Source organism: Balaenoptera musculus, chromosome 8 (assembly GCF_009873245.2).
Source record: "Balaenoptera musculus isolate JJ_BM4_2016_0621 chromosome 8, mBalMus1.pri.v3, whole genome shotgun sequence".
NCBI classification, from domain to species: domain Eukaryota; kingdom Metazoa; phylum Chordata; class Mammalia; order Artiodactyla; family Balaenopteridae; genus Balaenoptera; species Balaenoptera musculus.
Window position 1 is genome coordinate 68446260 of NC_045792.1, and position 12446 is coordinate 68458705.

Sequence of the window (12446 nt, forward strand, 5' to 3'; positions counted from 1 at the left end):
GGGTCCAGGGAGGGGCTGGGGCTGGGCAGGAACCTAGAATGTAGGGCCGTAAGGGGTGGGGGGCATTCCAAACCCAATGCTCAGACAGCCTCAGACAACCTCCGAGACGGTTCTAGTAATTGCCTCTTCCAGCCTTGAGACCAGAGACAATCTTGCTTTCAAAAGAGATTTTTTTTATTCCCACCCCCTCCCTCTTATTTCATTTTTTCAAATAAGGAGTTCATCCTGTGTTGGAGCCAAGAGGAGAGTTTAATGAAAATCGATGGAGAAATTAATGATGAGCAGCGGGGAGGGGAGGAGGGCTCAACTTCAAGTCTGACAAGAAAAGCATCAGTGGCGAGGGATGGAGAAATTGCTGCCTGTCTCCAGGCAGCTCTCTCACCTCACCCCCATTTCCCGGGGCAGCTTCTTGGGATTGAGATGCCCTGACATCTGAAGGGCCAGGCCGCAGACAGGGAGGCCTGGACCCAGAGACCCTGGGCAGGAGGGAGCAGGTTCTGGGGGATGGTGGGGAGGCTCTGTCTCTCTAGCTGCTGTTTTATAGGACTTTCTCTCTACTGCTTGCTCCTTGTAGGGCTGCAGATGGTCAGAAATAAGTCATATCTGCAAAAAAAGTAAACCAGTTTTTCTCATCCTTTTGCTCATTTGGTTCAAACGATCATTTTGCAAGGAAGGCAGGGAGAGATGGTCATGCCCATTTTACAGAAGGGGAAGTTGAGGCTGGAAGGCATAGAGACACTGGCAGAGGCAGAGCCTGGGGCTGAGAACCCCATTTTTGCTTATAGTTTCAGTTTGCTATGCCCCCCACCCCATTAGCCGAAAAGGACCATCGTTTGCAGACTCCAGAGCGAGGCAGCTACTTTATCTTCATGTAGTCAGTTCTAAATAAGTAAGTGAGACTGGGTGGGGAGAGAGGACCTACGGATGCCAGGCAAGAACTCTGCTTAATTTGACTTGAAGCCCCTTCTTTACCTTGTAGTAGCTCCTAGAGAGAGGGAGAGAGAAAATGCCTCTGAATGGAGATCCAGATGTCTCCTCACCCTTCTTTAGGGCTCAACCCACCTACCCTTATCAGCTTCCGCCAGCTCTCACGCCCCCAGGTGTGGGCCTGCAACTGCCCTGGATGGCAGACTGTGCAGAGAACCCGAGGGTGCCAGGTCAGCTGTCTGTGCTGTGACTGTGGACAGGCAGACAGAAGTGGGGACTGACACTGTCACCTTCCTCAGCCCTGCAAAGGGGCTTTCTAGAGGGGGTGTGGCTCACTCCCTTCCCCACCTGCCAAGTCTCCCAACCCCTTCCATCTCCCTTGAGGGTATGGGTGGGGGGACTTGAGGGAGGCCAGGATGTGAAGAGGAGAGAACAGAATTAGGCACTCTGCCCCACTCCCCCCGCCTCTCCCTGTGAGATTCACTTAGAGATTAGGGGCCAGTATCGTCCAGACTGAAGGAAGGCCCTGCTGGCTCCGGGGCTGTGCTGCACTCCAAACCTGACTTTGGAGAGGGCAGCCTCAGTCCTAAATGCAGCAACGGGCGAAGGCTCAGCTCAGCCGGGCCTCGGGTCCCCATGCGCTGTGCAACAGCGCCACCTGGTGGACAAGAGCAACAGCTGCAGCCCTGCCACGCCGCTTGTGTTGGGGAGAAGGGAGGCTGTGCCGCAGGGAAGCCAGGGCTGCTCAGGGCACTGGACAGGGTGCAGAGGTGGGGCCTGCACCATCAGCACTGGCTTCCCCTTGGCTTCGGGAGTAGGGCCAGTGCCAGCTCGGAGGCCAGCAGGGGAAAGGATGTCGCTATAGCAGGTAGGGGAGACAGTGAGGGGATTGAGGGAAGATAGAAGGTGCAGGTTTGGGGGCAGAATTTAATGAGGGAGGGCCCATTTCCTGGGAACAGCCTGGCACCTACAGCACAGAGCAGGCCAGCCCTCAAAGCACAGAGGCAGCAGGAACCAGCATCCGCCATCCCTTGACAGCAGGTGGTGGGTCCTCTGGTCACACACACAGAGACAGAGACGAGGAGAGGGAAGAATGATGAGAAAGAGGAAGAGACTTATAGGACAAGAGAAAGAGGGGCAATGGAAAGACCCACACAGATAATGAACACACAGTTTCCAAAGAAGTGTTTCATTCTCCCTTGGGCTACTTTAAAAGTACAAATAATTAGTTTGGGTCTTCCCTGGCAGTCCAGTGTTTAAGACTCTGTGCTTCCACTGCAGGGGTGCAGGGGATCCCATGTACCGCGCCTGGCACGGCCAAAAAACAAAAAGTACAGATATTTAGTTTGAAGCCTTGTGATAGCTGGACATGCAGTGCCCTGCTTGTGGCCTGCTTGGACATATAGTGATCTCTCATGATGGTTTTAATTTTCATCTCCCTGACAAGTAATAATTTTGAGCAATTTTTCTATATCCTTATTGACCATTCGGTTATCTTCTGTGAAATATCTGTTTGACACTTTTGCCCATTAAAAAAATGAGTTGTTTTTCTTATTGATTTATAAGCTTCAAAAAAGATTTGTATGTATTCTACATACAAACCCTTTGTCAGATACATGTATTGAGAATACATATTCTCAGTCCGTGGTTTGCTTTTTCATTCTCTTAATGGTGTCTTCTGATGGATAGAAATTAACTTTGATAAAGTCTAATTTATTGATCTTTTCTTTTGTAGTTAGTGCTTCTTGTCTCCATTTAAGAAAGGTTTGTGTTCCCCCAAATCATGAAGAGAGTCTCCTATATTTTCCTTTAGGAGCTTTATTATTTTACTTTTCACATTTAGGTCAATGGTCTATTTCAAATTAAATTTTTTTGGTGTTCAAGATTCAGTGTTTTTCCATATGATATCCAATTGAGCCAGCACCATTTATCAAAAAGCCCGTCTTTTCACCACTGAATTAAAGTGGTGCCTTTGTTGTAGGTAAAGGGATGACGCAGGTATGAGTCTGTTTCTGGACTATTTTCCTGTTCAGTTAATCTTTCTTTCCATCCTTGTACCAATATGGCACTGGCTGAGTCCCTGTAGTCTATAATAAATTTTAATATTTGGTAGTATAGATCCTCAAATTTTGTTCTTGTTTAAGATTATCCTGGTAATTCTAAGTTCTTTACACTTCTATATATAATTTAAGATTTTGAGATTTTGATTGGCATTTCTTTAAATTTGTAAATAAATTTTGGGATAATTGGCTTCTTAAACAGTATAGGGTATTCCAGTCAATAAATGCAGCATACCTCTCTACTTATATAGACTGTATTTAATTTCAGCGATGTTTCAAGTTTTTAGTGTCGACATCTTGCATATCTTTTTTAAGACTTATTTCTAGGTATGTTTTTATGCTAATGTAAGTGTTATTTAAAATTTTTTATTTTCTAATTGTTGTTAATACATAGAAAATAAATTTTGAATCTTGTATCTAATGATCTTGCTAAATTCACTTATTAATTTTAATGGTGTGTAGATTCTTTTGGATTTTATACAGGTTTGGATTATGTACACATGTACACAATCATGTGATCTATAAATTATGACAGTTTCACTTTCTCTTTTGCAATCATTATACCTTTTTATTTCTTTCTGTTGTCTTGTTGCATTGGCTAGGGCCACTGTAAAATGTTAAATAGGAGTGGTCATAATGGCTATCTCTGTCTTGTTACTGATTTCAGGGGGAATGCTTTTGATATTTCATTCACTGTTTCATTAAGTGGATATTATCATTTTAAGGATTAGAATACTGAGGCTTAGAGAAGATGAGTAACTTGCTCATTTCACCAAGTCAGCAAGTAGCACAGTTGAGTTATGAACCCAGGTTTTTCGTACTCCTAGGCTTGTGCAACTTCCACTGTACCACAGCTACCTCTAGAGGAGAGGTGGTTAACCCAGGATCTCCATTAGAGTCACTTGAGGAGTCTTTAAAAATACTGATGCCAAGACTCCACCCAAGACCAGTTACATCAGAATTTCTGGTGGTGAAGCCCAGGCATTAGTATTTTAAAACTTCCCCATATGATTCCAATCATGTGAGAACCAGGCAAATAACCACTGATCTAGAAGCTCATTGGCACAGTTCAGATCCCAGCTGTGCCAGTAGTGCTTTGCTGAAAACTTGGTACTTTCACATCAGCACATGCCTAGTAACCCTCACCCAAAGGGAAATGAACTTTTTCTTAGTGACCTTTTGATAACTTCTCACAAACTCCACTCCTTCCACTACCCAATGCCTCCAGGGCATCTTTTTTTTTTTTTTTAATAAATTTATTTATTTATTTTTGGCTGTGTTGGGTCTTCGTTTCTGTGCAAGGGCTTTCTCTAGTTGTGGCAAGCGGGGCCCACTCTTCATCGTGGTGCGCGGGCCTCTCACTATCGCGGCCTCTCCTGTTACGGAGCACAGGCTCCAGACGCGCAGGCTCAGTAGTTGTGGCGCACGGGCCTAGTTGCTCCGTGGCATGTGGGATCTTCCCAGACCAGGGCTCGAACCCGTGTCCCCTGCATTGGCAGGCGGATTCTCAACCACTGTGCCACCAGGGAAGCCCCCCTCCAGGGCATCTTTTCGACAATCTGCTTTAAGGAAAATCACTTGCTTGACAGGGAAATTATTTTCCATTTATATTCTTAAGTGATTTAATTCTTGATTTCTTTCCACCTCAATAACTCACCTCACTGACTTTGCTGCCAAGCTGGTTATATAATCCTTTTCATCCATTATTCCATTCCCTATTACATATTCATATTTGTTTTTGCCTATTTTGACATTTGGCTTTTAATCAAAGATTCTTGTTTGAAAAAGCAAAAGAAGTTGAGTGGGGTCTGGATGTGTTCATTTGGGAGGAAGATAGCGTTATCCTCCTGAAGGCCCGTTTCACTTTCTATGGCTTTCTACTGGGCTCCCAGCTCTACCGCCACTCCTTAGAACAAATACGTCATTTTATAAAGTGAGCCTTTAACCCCTTACATTGTTCACAGAATTTGTCCTGAACCTTGCCCTCATCAGATCCTACTTCTGGCCCATGGGTTCCTTTATTCCACCGAATGTTTTGCCCTGTCCCTTGGCCCTGACTTGTCTTTGCTTCCTCGGGCATGACCCTGTTTCCCTCTCTGACTGTGCCTGAATTTTCCCTTTGGCTGTACTCTGGGCAGACAGATCCATCCATGAGCAGGATTCCAACTGCTTTGTGGTTCCCACTTGTCTTTTATGTTTTCTGCAAGCTTTTGGTATCCAAGTGGACAGAAAGGTGAAGGAGGAAATTTGGGGGGTCTTTAGGTCATGCTCCCCCACTGAGGCTGAGTTATCACTGCATTTGCATGAATCTGTTTATCTGTTACGACAATCAACTCCTCTGCCTTTCCCTAAAAAGTAAACATACAAAAAGGAATTAGGAAGGAGCAGACCAGCACCAGTGATATATGATGGGCCTTTGTATACTAACCAGGGTCCCTTTGATATTCACATTAAAGCCACCACTGATGCTTTTCTAAAAACCAGTAGGAGGACATTGCTCATAAATTGGACGTGATGTCTACGGTACACTTGGATTCCTCAGCTGCGTGGTTTCCACGCTCCTTCCCCCACTGCCCAGGGAGACTCTCAGAGTCCACCCATTTCCTCTGTAGCAGATTCCTGTGGCATCAATCCTACGGCCCAGGTAGGGACCAGGCCAGACCATCCTCACCACCCCATGAACATCCTCCCATGAGGAACGCTTGTCCTCTGCCCAGGCCCATTCCACGCTAGGTAAAAGCTAATTACCTCTAAGTGCTCCCAGCAGCAATTTCTTTAGGGATGTGAAAGTGCTTTGATTAGATTGTTCTCTTGGCATCATTACGTTTATGACTGAGGATGGGAAGTGGGTGTTTGGGGATGGAGACTTTCCAGAAATGGGATCAGGGTTGGAGGAAGCTGGCTCAGGCTGGGCTACTCCCAGGCCCTCCCTGGAGCTGAGTTGAGCAGCCCTCACTGACCTGGCCCTCTCACCAGCCTTCTCCCTACATTGCCCCACCAAAGGCCCCACAGCGCGGCCACAGGGCCAGGAGCGGGGAGACCAGGATGGGAGTCCCGGCCCTGGCGTTACCTTGCTTCGTGGCCTGGGCAGTCTCTTCCCCACCCTGTGCCTCTGTTTCCTCATCATTCAGCCCACACCTCACAAGTTAACCACTGTGTGTCAGGCCTCAGCTGGGTACTAGAGACCAGAGAAGATTCAGTACAGGAGCTGCCCTGAGCAGCTCAGATCTAGTGCAGGGATGGGCATGTAAGCTGGGGAAGATGATCCAGCACAATAAGTGCTCTAGTTGTGGGCACACCAGAGTGGTGTGGCAGCTGGGAGAACAGAGACCCTCTGTCTGGGGGAGGAAGGTGCATGTTCACAGAGGAGGTGACTTCTCACCTGGGTCTGAGAGGGAGCGAGGAGGGAAGGCAGGGGAGATGAGCAGTCCAGCTGAAAGTGAACTGGGTTTGAGATGCCTGTGAAATATCCCGGAAAATTAGTTTTAGAACTGAACATCGAGAGACCCAGTAGCAGGCTGGAAATGTAGATGTGGATCTTGGGAAAGGAGGTCAGGGCTGGAGGGCTAGGGGGTCATCATAGTGAGTCATTGAGGCCACTTGGTTTGGGTGCTATTGACTGAGGTGGTACAAAGTGGGCTGACGGCAAAACCTGTGGCTAAGAAGCGGTTAGCTAGGAGGAGGTGAGCCCAAAAGTGGGTATTGTGGGGGCCCAGGAAGGAGAGAGGCCTAGATAGAGAGAGTTCTCAGCAGGGGGTGGTGATTCAGAAAGGCCAAATAAGAGAGGAATGGACAGGCTGGGCTTTGTACCAGTCAAGTTCCCAAATCCTTTTAAGCATATGATCTCTCCCTCCACCCCCCACCTTTGGTTTCTCTATGTGTCTGTCTTTCTCTATCTCTTATTTTGTTCCTGATTCATCTCTGTATCAGTCTGCCTAGTTTAGCATCTATCACGATAAGGTGCTCAGTTACTGTTTGTTGAACATTAGAGATGCATGGGTGGTACTTTTTCTCTCTGTTCCCTTCTCAGGAATTGTAATTATTAATCTTATTGTTCCTGGTCAGGTATTAAAAGAGGAGTCACTGACCTTTTAGAAGTTCTAGTTATGGGCTGCATGATCCAAAGTTGTCCAAGCAAGCGGGTAAACTTGTGGGCCCCAACCTACAGGGCTGAGGTTCTCCATGGGGTCTCAGGCCCAGAGGAGCCTGCAGAAAGGAGCCCTGGAGAGAAGCCCAGTTGGGAGACCTCAGCTGGGGCAGGCAAAGTGAGGCGAGCTAGGATTCAGGGCCCCAAGTCTAGGAGAGATGACTGTAACTGCCAGGTGGGGATAAGGTGGAGTGATGGCGCCACCATGTGGCAGGCACTGTACATGCATTCTCTTAGTTAACAATTCCAGATTTCGGCATCCTCTGGGGTTGGTATTTTTATTCCCATTATATATAAAGGCTCAAAGTAGGTACCAAAAATTGTCTGGCTAGTAAGATATGGCAGCAGGATTCAGACCCAGGTAGGTGTGACTCCAGAGCCTGTGCATATTCTGACACTACAGGAATTGGTTCAGGCACTGGGAGGCCCAGAGCCCTGTGGTGGAGGGCCCCTCAGGGTCTTCTGCTTGATAAGCTGGACTGAGTTGGAATTGCTGAGACGGTGATGGATACGGAGATCAATCAGGGCTGGTGGCAGCTTGCTAGCAGGAGGCCAAGTGGCCAGTCAGTGGCATCAGAGCCAGAGGCCTGGGCAGTTGGCCCACATGACAATCCAGGGTCACTTTCCTGGGGTCAGGAATCTGTGGAATCCATGTTTCCAAGCCGGCTGTTCTCCAAAGCTGCCCCTTCCTTTAGTGGGCTTCGCTTACAATATCCCCTCCATCTGCAATGCCATTTCTTTACCTTCACTTGTCTAAAGTGTGTCCTCACTTAGGACACACCTAGGTCCCATTTTCTCTCTTGCATTTTTTCCCCTTTATTGAAAGCCTACTATGTGCAAGGCCTTATCATTTTAAGGATTAGAATACTGAGGCTTAGAGAAGATGAGTAACTTGCTCATTTCACCAAGTCAGCAAGTCTTGGTGAAGAAGACTTGGTGGAGAAGTCACGGGTACACAAGCTGTGGTCCCCAGGCTTGCAGAGCTTCCAGGAAGATGTCAGAGACAGCCAGACAGAAAAGGGAGTGGAGAATCACATCCCAGGATGCTTCTCCAAATTGCTGGTGTATAAAGTCGGCTTCAGACCTTGTTTAAAAGCAGATTCCAGGCCTCCCCAGAAAGCCTGGTTGAATAGGTCTGGGTGCGGCCCAGGAATGTGTTTTTTTTTGTTTTTGTTTTTGTTTTTGTTTTTTAAATATTTATTTATTTGGCTGCACCAGGTCTTAGTTGTGACATGTGGGATCTAGTTCCCTGACCAGGGATCGAACCCAGGCCCCCTGCATTGGGAGCGTGGAGTCTTAACCACTGGCCCACCAGGGAAGTCCCCAGGAATGTGTTTTGAAGAAACTCTTAGTGAATTTGGTGTCAACCACAGATGCCACTTGGAGAAACATGGCCATCCCGTGTGATAAATGCTGTTATGACAGTAGATGCGCCTGGACGTGAGCTCCGAGGAGGGCCGCCTCCCCGAGCTGGGGTGTGGGCGTTAAGTCAGAGGGGCTTCCCGGAGGTGTCCCACGGAGCATCCTCACCAGAAGTCACATTGTGCAATAGTCATTTGAGGACGGGTCACTTGTCCCTGCCCCGCTGCTCCAGCGCAAAGCCTGGCACTCAGCATGTGCTCAGGGAGATTGTGCTCAGTGAGCTTGCTGAGTGGCAGTCTGGGCTGGGAAGCATGCCTAGTGTGCAGGGCCTGGGGGCACAGACGCTCCGTGACCACCAACCTCTTGGCCTCTCTGGTGCGTTCAGATTGGCCCATCTCCCAGCAGACGTTGGGGGTTAGGTTTGGGTCTGACCAGCGTTTCCAGCTGGGTCTGAGATGCAACTCCATCTGCATCCAAGATGAGGTTAGGGAATAGGATTGGCTGAGACATTCCCCCACTAGAGACCCTGTTGCTCCCTAGCTACTGCCTTGGGTGGTGCTGGAAGGAGGAAGGGGACGAACCAGATAAGCCTAAGAGGCATCTTAGGTTGGCAGTAAGAGGGGTGCTGCTCCCTGTTTCTAGGCCCAGAGTAGCCCCCATGTCCATCCCTGGGCCCAGGTGAGGCCTGTTAGTCAAACACCTGGCACGGGCCCAGTCCTGCAGGGGCTGCTGGCTCCTGTTTGCTCTTTTATTAAGCACATCCAGGTGAGTTTTATTGCAGACAGTTCCCCGGGCTCCTGTTTCCACATTTGTCTCTTTTGAGTCTGAGATTGCCAAAGGCTTTCAAAATTAATGGACCGAAGGCTCCCAAGAACATTTAAGGGAGGCCCAGAACATGGTGGGGGTAATTAGTCAAACAACATGAGAGCAGCGGAAGCTGAGTGGCAGGAAGTAAGGGAGCAGGGACAGGAGTGGGGACAGGAGCCCAGGCCTCGGCAGGTGTAGGGCAGCAGCTCAGGCGCCTCCCCTCCTCACCTCTCCTCACCTCACCTCACCCTGGCTCTTTCCCTGCCTCGCCCCTCCCCCTTCCGATCCCTCACAAGGGAAGCTCTCCTTGGCCCTTGGTGGCAGGGTCCCCAGGCAGGCGGGTGTCCCGGGGCGTCGAAGGGCTGCAGGAGCCCTGCTGAGCTAACCTTGGCAAGTTACTGCCTTTTCTCTAGACAAATCTCACCTGCTCACCTTTGCTGGAGTCTGGGGTCTGAGCTCAGGTGTCACGTCTTAGAAGGCAGTGTGATGCCTCTTCAAAACCATGGGCTTTGAGACTAGACCATTGTGGTTCAAATCCCAAACCAACTGCTTTTAAAGTCTGCGATCTTGGGTAAGTCAATGAACCTTTCTGTGTCTCAGTTTCTGCATCTGTAAATTGAAGATAATAATAACACTGACCTCAGAGGGTTATTAAAAGGATGGATGGTACAATAACACATACGCTGTACGTAACAGCACTGCCCTCAGAAGGCTGTTATGAGGATTAATGGTGTAGTAACACATGCACCGTGTAGCTGGCCTGTATCAAGCGCTCAGTAAGCAGAAGTTACTATGCCAAGAGCAGGTCCGACTGGGGCAGAACTGGAAGCTGCAGTCTTTATCTGGCATTCAGCTCCCACTCTGCCCAGGTCTGTTTCTCTCTGGTGGGGCAGAGAGAACAAGGCGTCCAGGGGAGCAGCCCTCTCTCTGCGGGGGAAGGTGGTGGAGGACAGGATGCGGGAGGAAAGACGCTGAGCTCAGCCTGCTGCTGACCCACGGAGGGGAGGAGGGGGCCAACATTGTTAAGCATCGCTTCTGGATCCAGTATCACCTGCTTCATCTCTTTAGCTCCTCACACCTTGTTGGTGGATGAGGAAACAGTCTCAGAGAGGCTGAGTGACCAAGCGAGAGGGAGCTAGGATGTGAACTCAGGGACGTGAGATTTCTAAGAGATTGTTCTTTCTACTACAATTCTCTGTGGTGGGTGCCCCGGCCTAGCCCCTGGACGCCTGCTGATGTCCACCATCTAAGATGCCATGGGAAGTCAGTGATCTCTTTGGAGCCAACGGATAAGCCCCCAGAGTCACTGGGGCCCAGGCTTGACTGTGAGTCTGTCTCATTATTATCATGAGCACGTGCTCTCCCCAAATGCACAGGGCTGTGCCCTCTCTCCATCTGCAGGTGGATGGCGTTCTGTGCTTGGCCGACATCCTGACTGACGACAGCCACTCGGAAGCCACGCGGGCTGAGGCTGCGGCTGTGGTCGCCCAAGTCACCTCCCCACACCTGCCCTTCACCCAGCACCTCAGCAGCTTCCTGGAGAGCATGGAGGAGATCGTGACAGCCCTCGTTAGTGAGTCATCCGGGTCTGGAGGGGACCGTTGGGTGAGGAGGGCCTTGTCACAGTTGTCTTTAGGAAGGACAGGAAAGTCTCCCTGTCCCCCCCGCCACTGCACCCACATATCTCCTGCACACAGATCACACTAGTTGAAATCCCACCATTGAAGTATCAGAGTCAGGCCTTAAAGAGCTCTGTTGTCAAGTCTTCTATTGAAGCATTTGCAGCCCTCCAAGAAGCTCCTTGAATTGACTTCAGATTGGGATTAATTGGCCTTTCAAACAGGAGAACAGGACAAGCCCCAGGGAAGAGTGGGGCCTCAAATGTTGAGGTCCAGATCCTTATCCAGAGAGATTCTGATGGGCTTTGCTCCTGAGATCTCAGTCTATGGTACCCGGTACCCAGCGAATGTGGCAGCAATGACTGGGGGCAAGCGGCTTCTCAGAGAGCAGCTGTTCCCCACCACCTGCTGCTTGCAATCCCACCGCTGGCCTCACTTCCTGGGGCCCTGACAACTTTGACCCTTTTAGGGTCCCCTATTCAGACGTGTGTGCTCCTGGCAGGAGAATCAGAGCCCCATATCTAGAATGTAATCTTCCTGCAAACCTGCAGGAACTAGGAGGACTCACCTGGATGACAATCCTCAGGAAACTTGTTTTGCAAACCACATCCTTTCTTTGATAAGTTCCGGTGATGCTCTGGGTTTCTACTTCGATCCCTTTCTCTGTCACTGTCTCTCTATCTGTATCTCACTGAAACTGAATGAAAATTGATCTCATCAGAAAATGTAGGGTTGGTGCTTGGAGTTACCAAAGCAGGGTTGGGAATATCTGGAAAAGCACAAATTTAGGAGCAGCACAGAACAGGGGACTTGGAGTCAGAACACTTGGACTTGGAGTTTTGTCTTTGATAAATCCATCCAACAAAAAGCTCTTGACTGGCAGCCCTGTGCAGGCTGTGTGAGATTCTGCCACTCATTTGCCATGTCACATTGCAGAGCTCACTTTACAATTTTCCTATTATATGAAACAAGGGGTCAGGACCTGTTTCTCTCAGGGTTCCTTCTCGCTCTAGAATTCTCAGATCTGCAAGCACTTTGCACGCAGGAAGCATCAGTTAAGTTGATTTAATGGCTGATTCTAGTTGCTGTGGTCGTGGCATCCACAGGCCAGGCTGGGAGAAATCAACTTGTCAACATCTACATTGATTCAGAGTTGAGAAAACACAGGAGCCAATTGTTCAAAGTCTTGGCTGGAGGGAATGCAAGAGACCATCAAGTTTAATGCCCACCCTAAGAGAAGAAACCTAGGCCCAGAGGGGTTGAGGAACTTTCTCAAGGCCACATAACAGTGTTAGGATTCACTTACACCAGCGGTGTCGTACTCAGTCATGTGCCAGAGCCCGGCAGGAAACATAAATGAGGTGAAGAGGTCAGATGGAAGAAGAAAATAAGGAGATTTGAGTCCTGTATTGAATTTAAAAGCACGTGCAGTGACTAAAGAGGGGCAATCACTGATAAATTCCAGTTCATTGTTGCCACGTAGGAAAGGCCAATTTAAAAAAAAGACAAAAATCCTAAGTTTTA

At 48.9% G+C, this 12446-nt stretch overlaps 1 protein-coding gene across 1 annotated transcript in view; it reads left to right on the plus strand.

The window, feature by feature from the left end:
* INSC (INSC spindle orientation adaptor protein) overlaps positions 1–12446 on the plus strand; it is a 121845-nt gene that overhangs the window by 84740 nt on the left and 24659 nt on the right. Inside the window, exon 7 of the mRNA XM_036861206.1 lies at positions 10705–10876. Within this exon, the coding sequence (XP_036717101.1) occupies positions 10705–10876 (172 nt within the window). The remainder of the gene's footprint in view (positions 1–10704; positions 10877–12446) is intronic.